The sequence below is a fragment of the Rhinolophus ferrumequinum genome, chromosome 5 (assembly GCF_004115265.2).
Source record: "Rhinolophus ferrumequinum isolate MPI-CBG mRhiFer1 chromosome 5, mRhiFer1_v1.p, whole genome shotgun sequence".
Taxonomy (NCBI): Eukaryota; Metazoa; Chordata; class Mammalia; order Chiroptera; family Rhinolophidae; genus Rhinolophus; species Rhinolophus ferrumequinum.
Genome location: NC_046288.1, coordinates 17,862,368 through 17,874,861, shown reverse-complemented (window position 1 = coordinate 17,874,861; position 12,494 = coordinate 17,862,368). Strand labels below are relative to the sequence as shown.

The following is a 12,494-nucleotide window of genomic DNA, read 5'->3' as shown; positions in this document are numbered from 1 at the left end:
AAAACCATCATTATCTGAGTTCCTTCTTCACTAAAGTTTACAAATCAGTCAGTTTGAGAATTTTCTTCTTGTAATACTATATCCCCAATTTAAAATGAAAATAAAAAGAAAGTAAGAACCCATTATATAGAAATTACGTATAGAAGTGTGTAGAACCAATACACTTTTAAGATTAATCTTAATGATATCTACTTAGGTTAATTTGGGAAATTGGACCAAAGAAAGCTGAAAAGTATCAGAACACAAGTCTGACTGATTCAAAATAACAAGAACCAGAAGGCAGAGGCAACAGAAATTTACAACTATAACATATGTTATATACAAGCTATATGATGTATATAAGGTCCACTATTCCTTTCTGTAATTCTAAAACCCAAAAAATCTCAGTTTAAGCTTAATGCTAAAACTATTTTGATGGCAAAAGCTGACCTGACTTAACATGAGGCTATTTATAGTGTTAAGTGACTATTCACATTTTTTTTTGCTGTAGAAACAATTACGTGCTTGATTACCGGGCGTGCTCCAGACCCTCCTGGAGTGATTACATAATACATAATAGTATATACACTCTATTACTTTTCTAAAATCTGAAAAATTCTAAAAGTACAGGTGACCCCAAAACTTAGGGATAAGGGAGCAAGACCTGTGTGGACATTCTTTTCTGGATGGCTGATTGAATATAAAATCATCACCATTTCCTACAAAATCATCCAGCACTAAGACCTATAGTTGAAAAATGGAGCTATTCTGTATATCTGAAACACTTGGGCACCTCCATCTTTTCCGTGAAGTAAAAACTAACAATGAATATGAACAAAATTAAAAATATCAAATAAAACACACCAGTATTACCACTGGACTATATCTCTAATTATAGTTAGCAAAGGTCAACACAAATATGTTACAGAAATGTTTTTTTCATGACATCAGAAGGATCACTGGGAGTCCATTAAATCACAGGTATTAGATACTAAGCATTGATAGATATCATATTAGGGTGGTGCAAAAGTAATTGCGGTTTTTGCAATTATTTTTAACCTTTTAAACCGCAATCACTTTTGCACCAACCTAATAGTTTTAGTTCTACCAATGTCTTCATATTGTGTATCTTAATTAGTTACACTGACTAAAGAGGAAGAACATTTGACAGACTTGTTATAGCTTTTAAATGTTTCTAAATCTTCTGCCTTTATTAATAACAATATTAGATATCTTTTCATTACCCAAAATAATTTTCTTCAGTAATTTTTCTCAATGATTCAAGACTAAAAAGAATTGTTTATGTTCTTCTACAACTATTTATTGAGGCCATTAGATGTTTAGTTATGTTATTTAATTTAATGTCAGGAAAGATCTTCAATTAAAAACCTCTTCTGAAAATGGAAGAATGAATTATTAACATTTATAGAGGATTTTAAAGTTTCTAAAGCTCTTTCGCAAAAATTACTATTCAAATCTTTCTTCTGCAAAGTCTTTTAAGATCACCATCACCTGAAAAATTCACTTCTAATACGAAGAACATCCTTACCTTCAAACCATTACTATTAAGACACATTGAATGTTATTACCATTAACAAAAAGATTTAATTTTAGAAAAAAATGGTTCCACAATATTACAGAATATAGAAAAATTAAATACTTAAATTGTTTAATTAATCAATAATATAATTATCACATCTAGAACCCTAATGTGCAAAAAATTTTATTCTTTACATATTTTTAAAATTAAGACAGTTTATAGTTTCTTAGTATAAATAATAATAAAGTAGCAACTAAAATGTACTGCCCACTACCATGCTAGGTATCATATATATATATAAATTATAATCTTCACAATAACCTTGCAGAATTCTTTTTTCCTCATTTAAAAAAACAGCAAAATTTTATTAACATAATTTAAAAAAATAGACTTTGTCCAAATTAATCTAAGACAAATACATTTCCCCAAAACTTAGTGAATCACAGATTTTTATTAGTGTACATATTATAATTTATAATAAAATTAGGTAATATTGAATACTTTACTATAACCAAGCACTGTTCTAGGTGCTGAACATTTATTATATTAATCCTCATAACTACCCTGTGAGGTAGATATTTTTATTACCCCCATTATTTAGAAAAGGCAACTAAGGTGGCATAAAGAGGTAATTAACTTGTCCAAGTCACCCAGCTAGGAGGTAGCAGAGTCAGGATTTCAAATCCAGGAGTTTGGCTTCAGTGTCCACACTCTTAAATACTTTGCTATACTGTCTAACAGAAATAATACTTTCATGTGAAATGCTGAATAAATTTTCATCATTTAGGAACTCTTTCTATGTTATAGCATGTTTAATTTTATTTTTTTAAAGAAAAAATAAAACCTGAGCAAAGTTCCAACAAACATCACGAAAACTCATCTTAAATAATCATAATTCTTTCTAAGCTTTTAACCACAGATCATCAACCTATGTTTAGGAAATTGTGAAATGTGCTTAAGGAAACAATTTTTATGACATGAACTGAATAATGGTCTATTACACAGGCTTTATTTTAATATATGATGTTTCTATGAATACATATTGAAAGAAAATTTTCCAAATTGAAGCGTGTTAGCAAAAAACCCTGCAACTTCAGTGTTTTTGGTTGTACTTTTAGTTCGGCACATAATCAGTCTCACCATGTTGCCAAAGGCAAAGTACAGAATCATGAGGTCTCTGCAGAACCAAAAGGGAAAAGGGAGGGCAGAGAACAGTCATCCTTTCAAGACACATCTTTCAAAAAACAACCAAAAGAATTTTAAAAAGGACATATTTTTGATGCACATATTTCCTCAATTTTATTAGTTTTACCTAGAATACCTGATTTCAATATCAGAATCCTAATTAGTGTAACTGGCCTGATTCTCCTGAGTATCTTACTAGATACATGAATCCCCAGTAAATGTAAAAATTATATAGGTAAGAGTCTATAATTTTAATGGAAGCTGAGGGTCTAGAAGATCTAAAAGAATCAAAACAACCTGGCCAATTATTAAAAATATTACTCTCACAGTATATTACACAAGAAGTGACTAGTAAATAAAAATGCATTTCAGGCTTCACTAAAATATAGCTATGTAGAAGTATTACTATGAAAGAGACATCACAGATAGCATGCTCTGGAACAGTGATTCCAAAATGTGAAGATGTTTTACTGGCCTACATCAGTCGTAAATAAAATGATACGAGTGAGTTTCTCATAGAGGTAAATGTATTAATTTTAAAAGTCTGAAACTATGTTTTTCCTTTTCTTTTACTGCCAAAATGTTATTTTCAAAATAAAAGATAGTGAAAGTAGATGGCAGTATTTCTTTTTAAAGGTTTTTGTTTTGTAAAATAAAAAATTGGTGACTTGGTCAGTCTCCAAATTTTACTTCTTTTAATTACTAATGTGTGAATTTAAAAAAAACTGGGAATTAATGGTCTTAAATTACTGTTATGTTGTGATCAATTTATTTAACAGGATTCTTCTGTACGGTAGTTATAATATCTACACATTTGCTATAAACTGCATTGCATGGACTGTATTCAAGTCTTGTGTCATCTGTGATGCCATATCTGACTACTCAGATCCTCAGGAAACACACTTTTAATTAAACCCATTAGCACTTATACATATATGTACTATGTATACATAGTTATACAATTAGCAATTTAATGTATACATTGCTGTAGAGCTTTAAGTACATTAACTTCCTTACAATCATCTTGAGGGTGGGAGTCATTTCTTATTCTTACATATGGACGACAGCAAGTACACAATGAAAACCTGGTGACTGACAAAGAGATGTACCATAATATGGTAATCAAATATTTCCAGCTACTTAGTCCCACAACAAGCAATAGAAATACCCATGTTTCCCAACTTTTGCTAGGTGACCTGATGCACTGAATTCAACACATAGAAAAATCTCTTTTCTATACTTGGGACATCTTCTTGCACCTTCTTTTCAGCACATCCTAGGGCATTGCAACATTCTAGTTTTTAACATGCATCATTCACATGTAACAATACATATTAGCTTTTAGAACTGGGAAGCATTAATTTTAAACAAAGCCATTAGTTTACAAGGCAAAGAAGCAAAACCATAAATAATTGCATGTTACAACAAACAATTAGGGTGCAGAAAGGACTACTATTTATTGACTGGTATTTTCAATACCATCTACAAATGTGAATAATAGCACTGACAATGGTGTCGTTCTTAAAAATTAAAGAACTGTGTAGAAATAGATATTATTGAAATAATACTGTAAGAAAAATGTGAATTAGTATTTCCTTTGTGACTTCTAGGTTTACTTTTTTCTTGACACTTTTCAAGTCAAGTGAAATGTTAAGAGAAATCTTCCCCCATTTCCCCTACATGCTTAGTGAGTGGTCTTTTATGCTCCCATAGCACCACTGCCATAACGTGTACCCTTCCTGAGTATCATCTCCCTTCCCTAGATTGTAAGCTACTGAAGGCTGATCAGCTGCTCACCTATCCCAGGTAAATGCCTGCTATACATCGCAATCACCTGGCAAATAACTTCTAAATAAATGAAGGAGGAAGTGAATGAAAGAATGACGAGAAGAAAGGAAAGCAGAATGAGATTAAATGCCTAAAAAATAAACTTTGGCTATGGGACATTAAAAAACTGCTACAAGTATGGTTAACAGGTAGCTTAAATCAGTAAGTTATAATTTATAAAGATTCTGCTGCTGTTAAGTTTAGCAAACTTTATAGAACAAAACAAAACAAAAAGAATCAGAGAAGCTTGCGCCAAATTTGATGTACTCACAGGCACCGAAAGAAAGTAGGACCTGTTATAGAGCTGAAGGAGGGCCTGAGTAAACTAATCAGAAATAAAATATAATAAATACAATTGTTTTAGAATACTGCAAAGTGAAAACAAAGTAAGAATCCAATGTTTCAGAGAGTATTTTTTAATGAACAAAATTACCCTCATTTTTTTTTTTTGCCCAATAATCCTAATAAAAAAGATGAAAACCGTAAGACACCTAATTTATTATACCAGATATTAAAATGCCTTCTATTCAAATCCATCTAAGGTACTCTTAGTATTAATATTACTGCCACAACCTTAATTATAACATCACTTTCCACATAAAAATGTAGACAAAAGGTTTACACTATATTGCATATAGTCATTTGCACTATATCCTCATTTCACTACAGTAATTTTTCTCATGTATATAAGTACACAGAGCCAATGAAATACTTAAAACACTAGATCAATTCCTGGTTCTTACCTCAAAGTATTGAAAAATAAAACAGGCCAAACAGTAAACATGTAACGAGTTTAGACTTATTTTTATCAATACGAACGTCTAAATGGTATATGTAATAAGTAAGCATATTTATGTGATTTCTTGAATCAGAGATTTTTAGCTGAAAGGAGCTAGACTATCTATCGCAGGGGCCAGTTGAGGCCCAAAATACATCTATGAGCAAATATGCACTTACTTAAAAATCTTAAAATCAAATAAATGTGTGAAGAAATATGTTGTGATCCCAATCAAATACGTTAAAATTTTCTGTGGGAATTTAAGTTTAAGGTAATTGATAAATGAGCTACAGGAACATGCCAGTATTAATAAAAAAATAAAATTACCTGTTGAACAAAAACATTGTTGAGGTGACTGGCCAGTCTCCGGGCAAAATGCTCTCGCAAATCACTGAAACGCTGCTGCTGTTGTCTGACTGCCAGGAGCATGTCATGGCCTAAAATCAGAGTATTTCTTGACTGCTTTAATGGGTAAAAAGATTTCCCCGATGTTTAATGCATACATTGATGAAAGAATCCATATTTCCATTTTGAAGAACCTAGTTTTACTGGTTTATTTGTTTGCTGTATAAAAGAAAGGCAAGGGGAAAACCAGAACAGCACGGCGGTGCTCCCAATGTGGTACTCCCCCAGCGTCATCTGAGGACTGTTAGAAATGTGGGTTCTAAGGCCTCGGCCCAGACCTCCCGAATCTGGGCTTGGGGCCTGACAATCTGTATTTTAATAAGCCTGTCTGGTGATTCTGAGGCCAAGTCAACTTTTAGAACCATTGGCCTAGCAAAACCTTATGCTCCCTGGTCTAACCAAAGCATCTGCTTTGTGCTAGCTTCTATGAACTGTAGTGAAGAAAAATCACGGTGTTAACTTGAGTCACTGATGGTCAATCAGAAAGAACTGAAATGGAAAAGTTCTTAGTGTCAATAGAAATAAGTTTGGCAATAAGTGAAACTTGTTTGAATAGCTAATAATGACTTGCCCCAGGCATAGCATGTCAAAAGCGTTCTACTAAGTTACAGGCTTAGTCTCAGACTCTTGGTCAGACTTTACCATCTCCCATGAACATACCTGGTCGAAGAGCCACATTCATGCACTGCAGAAGGGCATCGGCGGCATTGGTACAGGCCTCAATGCCTCTGGAAGAGGCAAGATCTCCTTCCTGAAGGGCCTTGATATGACCTTTGGCCAAGTCCATGTGGTTCTGGAATATATGTAAATACACCATTTTCACATGGAATTGTGGGAAATTTACAGGTAAGTGGCTACACAACCCTATCACTAGGTCTTTGGAATTATTTTACATCTTGCTCTCATAAGGAAATTAGAAAATATTTACAAATGGGTTTTATATATTATCATTAGATTTTTCGTTTTTTTTTTATTGTTGGTAACTTATCACACTTACCACAAGGAACTCTATCTCAGACAAGAGTTTTACATTATTAGTGTTACTAAGATGAATTAGGTGGTTGCTTTCCGAGATCTGATCCATTTGTTCTTTTACACTTTGGAGCATTTCCTCATAACTGCTCAGTTTCAATTCAATCTGATCCACTTCCTTTAGAGCCTCATCCAGCAACTTCATCAGGATGTTCACTTGCTTTTCAGAGGCCATGATTGACTGGATGTTGGCCTACAAAGTTAAAAACAAAGTAACACTTCATATTATTTAAATGTGTAAAGGAAGTATAAAGATAAAATACTGCCAAATCTCTTTGACAGGAGAGTAACAAAGATTGACATATACATCTACACATCTAGTTTATGTTCCACTTTTTATACAGTATTTTAAGAAGGTACGCTTGCCTATATATCCAGGTTAGGGACCAGGTCTCAGTTATTTTGTATTTTCACAGATCACACAAGTACGGTTCTGTCCCACAATGTATCATCAATAATGATACAGTCTCATTTCTGAAAATGGGGGGTCATTCAACTATGTCACCTCTGACTTTTTTTCCAATTCTACTGGCTATAGGAATTTTCTATACTTCTTAACATTTATGTTAAGCCCTAAATAAAAGCATAATTACCTACGAAATACCTTAGTCAAGAGGGTAGCAGTGGTACCAGTCTTTGAAGGTTACATGGAACTGATTTATAACTGCAGTATGATTTGCACCAACAGGATGTGGAAGAGCATATGGCCAGAAGATAGCTCCTTCTATGGTCTTCTTTTTCTCTCTCATTTGCAACCATGTTTTTCTCAGGCAAAGCAGTAACAAACTATACCATCCCCTTACCACTGTTTTCTAAATGATTCTATTGATTCTAAATTCCCTAAAATATGGAAGCTGCCAAATCCAAAATTAAACTGCAAAGCAATATAATGACTTGAAAGATATATGCAATATTAGTTAGAAAAGAAAATATAAACCACTAAGCCACATTAAAAAGGTAGGCAACATAGTATGAGAAAAATCTTGGACAAGGAATTAGAAAAACATTATCGTACAGCTGATGCTATAATTTCACATGTGCTATTTTACAGAGTACTCATAATAACTCAACTGTTAAGTGCAGCCCAACTATAGTCAGACCCACTCAGAACCACTGACATCGCTTAGGCAGCAGTTAGGGCTTGAATTTATTGAGGGCAATTTCCACTTCAACATCTTGAAGTTTCTTCTATGCTTTACTTCCAGTAACTTTTGTAAATTTGTAAGCTTGGACTATTCATGTAATCTCTAGGCCTCAGTTCAACCTTATAGGGTCTGTACCTTCATGTATAAAACACCAAAATTGTTTTAAGTCTTAAAATATTTTTTATTATCTGAGGGTTTTTCCTAAATGCTTACCTTGTGTAAACAAAAATTCCTAAATGTTCATCTTAAGATTTTTTTCACATACGGTGTTTCTCCGAAAATAAGACCTAGCTGGACCATCAGCTCTAATGCGTCTTCTGGAGCCAAAATTAATATATGACCCGGTCCTATTTTAACATAAGACCGGGTCTATGTAAAGTAATATAATATAATAAAATATAATGTAATAAATATAATATAATACCAGGTCTTATAATATAATATGTTATGTTACGTTATATTATATAGTATAAGACCCGGTCTTACATTAATTTTTGCTCCAAAAGACGCATTAGAGCTCATGGTCTGGCTAGGTCTTATTTTCAGGAAGCACTGTAAGTACTACTTCTTTTGGCTCTTTACTTTCAAAAGATGTACATTTAGATACAGACTCAGAAAAACTCTGCATACAAATTAAAGGATCTATTAAAAAATAAAGTAGCAGAGGAGTCACACATCCTTTTTAACCCTGACTCTTGTTTTTACAACACTTATTCTGTTCCCTTTGGGTAAATGATTCACTTATTTCAGCCCAATTCCTCTCCTTCTAATTTGTACCTATTTTTTTCAAACCACAAATGCTATTCTTTTGCATTGAACTATTCTGAGATGTTTCAGAGGCTGAGGATATTAACCCCCAAGTTGGTTTCTGGCTGGCTTTCTTTTTACTTCCATCACTTCATTTCAAGAACCTGCCAAAATCTGGAAACTCAGCCGACCGCCTTCATTGGCCTGACGAAATAAGAATGATTCTGTCTTTTGACCAAGAACAGTGAAAGACTGAGAGCAACTGGTAATGCACTCATAAAGACATCAGTAATCACACTACGAGGCAGTAAAATACGAACATCACAAGTCTTCTCAATCCACTGTACATCACAAATCATAGATTATAAGAAAGCCTTACCCCATCTAGCACCTGCAACTCTCTGGACAACCTTTCTGCAAAGGCCTCAGCATTAGATATTGCATATTCACAGCCTTCCATCATTATTTCAATATCCTGCTCTTCTCTCGCATTTAACTCTTGGTATTCATCTACTGCTTCTTCGTCACCTCCTGTTACACTCTGATTTTCTCCGCTTGGAACAGATTCTTAAAGAGGGTAAAAATAAAATAGTAAAAAAGTAGGAAGGACAATAACACAGTATTTATAGGTAAGGTCAATTAAGCACAGGTCACATATACTGGCTGAAAAATAGGAAAGAATGATTCAAAACATATGGAAAAAAACCCTTATTTTTATGAAGAATGGCATACCTTATTATAACAAATAAAAAGCATGTAGTCTAATTCACCGATTTTTAAGCGTTAAAATAAGCTTTAGTCACAATTTCCCAAACACAAACTAAAAAAACAAATACAAAAACAGAAACAAAACATAGGGAAACAAGCCTAACCTTTTTTTCATATCCAAGGTGATTGTTGCTCTAACAAAATAATGATTATGGATTCAGGACACAAGAAAACAATGTCTTCCTTTTTTTCCCAGGTAACATTTTTCATCTGTTATTTTTGTTATTTTCGTCTTTGTTATATATATATATATATATACACACACACACACACACACACACACACACACACACATACTTCAAATAACTTTTAATTGAAATGAAAAATGCATCTACAATTTACAATTTATTTTGGTCACTGAAAATACTGACCTAATTTTCCATTTCTTTGTTTAAAGAAATTGCACATGCATGGACAAAATTTCCAAAGATAAGCTATAGAAGTTCTCTCAATAACTCTATGGTAAAAAGAGCAACACCAACATGGTTGCTTGAAATCACAAAAATTTAAATGGTCTTCATAACAAAATACCAAGAGGTTAAATCTGAGATGCTTTCTGGATAAATGTTTCAGTTCAATTTTTGAATATACTTAGCATGTGAGATTTTATATAAAGCTTGAAGAGAGGTAAAATCAAAAAAATAATTTTCACCACCCAAATAAAGTTACCGATTTTCATGAAATTAATAGGTCATTATTTAAATCACAAATTCTGGATGCTTTAAATATTATCTTCTCTGAAAATGCATATTTACATTCAGCATGAACTGACATACACTTTGTTAATTCATCCTAGAAACAACGAGCTAATTCAAACTAACAAAAGATTCACTCTTAAGAATGATAATAAGGCAGATTTAGATAACTCCCAGAAAAAAAAGGAGGGGACTAAAATTTTTGGTATAGGTAACTGTAGATTACAGTATATAAGATTTTTAGAGAAGCATGAAAAGCTATTTGTCCTGTGAATGAATCCATTTCATTCATTGTGCAAATGTTAAACTGTCATGTGTGACAGCTTATTAGCAGGGACTCCCCAAAACATTCAGGACAGCTCTTTTCACAAGTAGATATTTAAAATTAACAAATATTTTAAATAATCATAACTGCTTCAGAAGTATTTTCTCTCCCATGAAACAGTTCTTTGGAAGTTAATAATTAATACTATCATTAATTTTACCACCATATGGATTGTGCAGTAGTAAACTTATCCGTGAACATAATTTCATAAAATATGCAACCAACAGTACATAACAATGGCAAGTAATAATGTATAGAATAGAATAAGAATAAAAGGTGTTACGCACCTTCTGTAACTTTAGGCAGTTCTGGAGAGTAAAAAGGTATGAAAAAAGCAGAGGAAAGTAAGCAAAGAATATTAGCTGGGTAGAAAAGTATACAGGTTTAAATTTTTAAAACACTACCCGTATTTCATTTGAACTTCATGCTAAATCAAGGTTCAAAAGACAATGCCAATATTAATTACAAAGTGGAAAGATCTACGAGAAGTTAAATTTCGAGAGTTCGTTTTTCTTATTCATTTTCTGACAGTTACTAAAAATACATTTAGCTTTCTATTTTCTCTGAGCCTTTTAAGAAACAGTACGGACTAGTCCTTGGAGGAGAAAACTGGGAAACAGATCGCTTCCTGGAGATTATTTTCAGGTCAGCTGTGACTCATGCATTTAGTTTAGTTGTTTTCACTCAAGGCCAAAACCTTTACCCGGACACACCCTCACAATGGATTAGTCATAAAACATTGTTAGAAAGGACAAAATTGAAGTTATTAAAAAAACACACAAAATAGCCGTTCAAGCTGGCATCTCTGGATTTACGTCAAAGATTTTTAAAAATCTGGTTGCAAGAGTGAAAAAGAAAAGTCCATACGAAAACTTCACTCTAATTCAACTGCCAACAAAGTTCTCTTTTAAAATCCATATTATGCTAAGAAGCTCCAATTATTAGCACGAACATTCAACTGTTACCAAGAAAAACTACTAAAGTCACCACTGCTAACATTCACGATGAATAGTCTTATTTACTTGAATGATTATTTATCTCTTAAAAGGAGATGGTGACAATCTATTTTCTAACATCGCCCAAAGCCTAGACACATAAATTTTTTTAAAAATGGGAATTACAGGTCATGGTTTTAAAGTCCAATAAAACATTAAAACAAGTTGTAGACATTAAAGAAGCTACTCCCTGAACTCCACTGAACCAAAGCAATGGTTATTTGATTTATAAAAAGTGATTTTCAAAATGAGATCCTGAAGGATCTTCTCAGTATTCTTAAAATTGATCTCAATTTGGATTAATATTTATAAAAATTGAAAATATCTACACTTTTGTTTTAGGCCCTGAAAAATGAAATTCTCTCTCTTTTTTAAGCTTGACACTTCATTCTCAAAAACAGCAATACTCTTCTCATTGATTTTAGTAATATTTCTTAATGAGGTAAATACAGGTAAGGTACGTATTTTCCCGTATTTTTGACTTAATGAAATACATTGGTTTATACTACATCTTAGCCAATAAATAACATCTGGAGGTATGCAATATTTGAAAACAGAACACAAGCTCTTAAATTCACCTAACAGAATGTTCAACCCTAAAATGGTAAAATAAATAAATAAATAAAGACTACTAAAAAAAGTTAGACCACTGTTCAAGGCATGAAAAAGTACCATAAGTTTCGTGAAGGTCATTCCCTTCACACACTCATTCATTAGGACACTGGGTCTAATGCTGGTGAAAGGGCCATTCCTGCAAACTCCTAACAAGGCCAGCCTCACTGCGGGAGGAACACCGGCCTGACACATGGGACTTGCCTCTGCCAGTTCCCAGCATTCAGCCTGAAACCAATAATGGGCTCACTAATTTATAACTGATGAGAAAGAATACTACATTGAAGGAGAGAAAGACTCAGGGCCAAACAGAAAAGGAGTTAAGTAAAACAAAATAGAGAAAAGACAGAGGCAAGTGCCTAAGTAAAGGAATAGTGTAAAGCATCTGAAACTGCCATTTTTATAGATCAGAATGGTTGAATACTGGCAATTTCAGATGTTTCAACCTGACAGAATAGAAG

At 33.0% G+C, this 12,494-nt stretch overlaps 1 protein-coding gene across 10 annotated transcripts in view; it reads right to left on the bottom strand.

The window, feature by feature from the left end:
• EXOC1 (exocyst complex component 1) overlaps window positions 1-12,494 on the bottom strand; it is a 50,996-nt gene that overhangs the window by 26,771 nt on the left and 11,731 nt on the right. For 4 of the 10 annotated variants that reach the window (XM_033106276.1, XM_033106277.1, XM_033106280.1 and 1 more), the window contains exons 5-8: window positions 9,018-9,205; window positions 6,712-6,939; window positions 6,375-6,507; window positions 5,637-5,746 (exon numbers count right to left, since the gene is read on the bottom strand). In XM_033106276.1, coding sequence (XP_032962167.1) covers window positions 5,637-5,746; window positions 6,375-6,507; window positions 6,712-6,939; window positions 9,018-9,205 — 659 coding nt within the window. Of the gene's footprint in view, window positions 1-4,802; window positions 4,857-5,636; window positions 5,747-6,374; window positions 6,508-6,711; window positions 6,940-9,017; window positions 9,206-10,713; window positions 10,735-12,494 lie in introns of all 10 variants that reach the window. The other 6 variants (XM_033106270.1, XM_033106274.1, XM_033106271.1 and 3 more) reach the window with 3 other exon arrangements.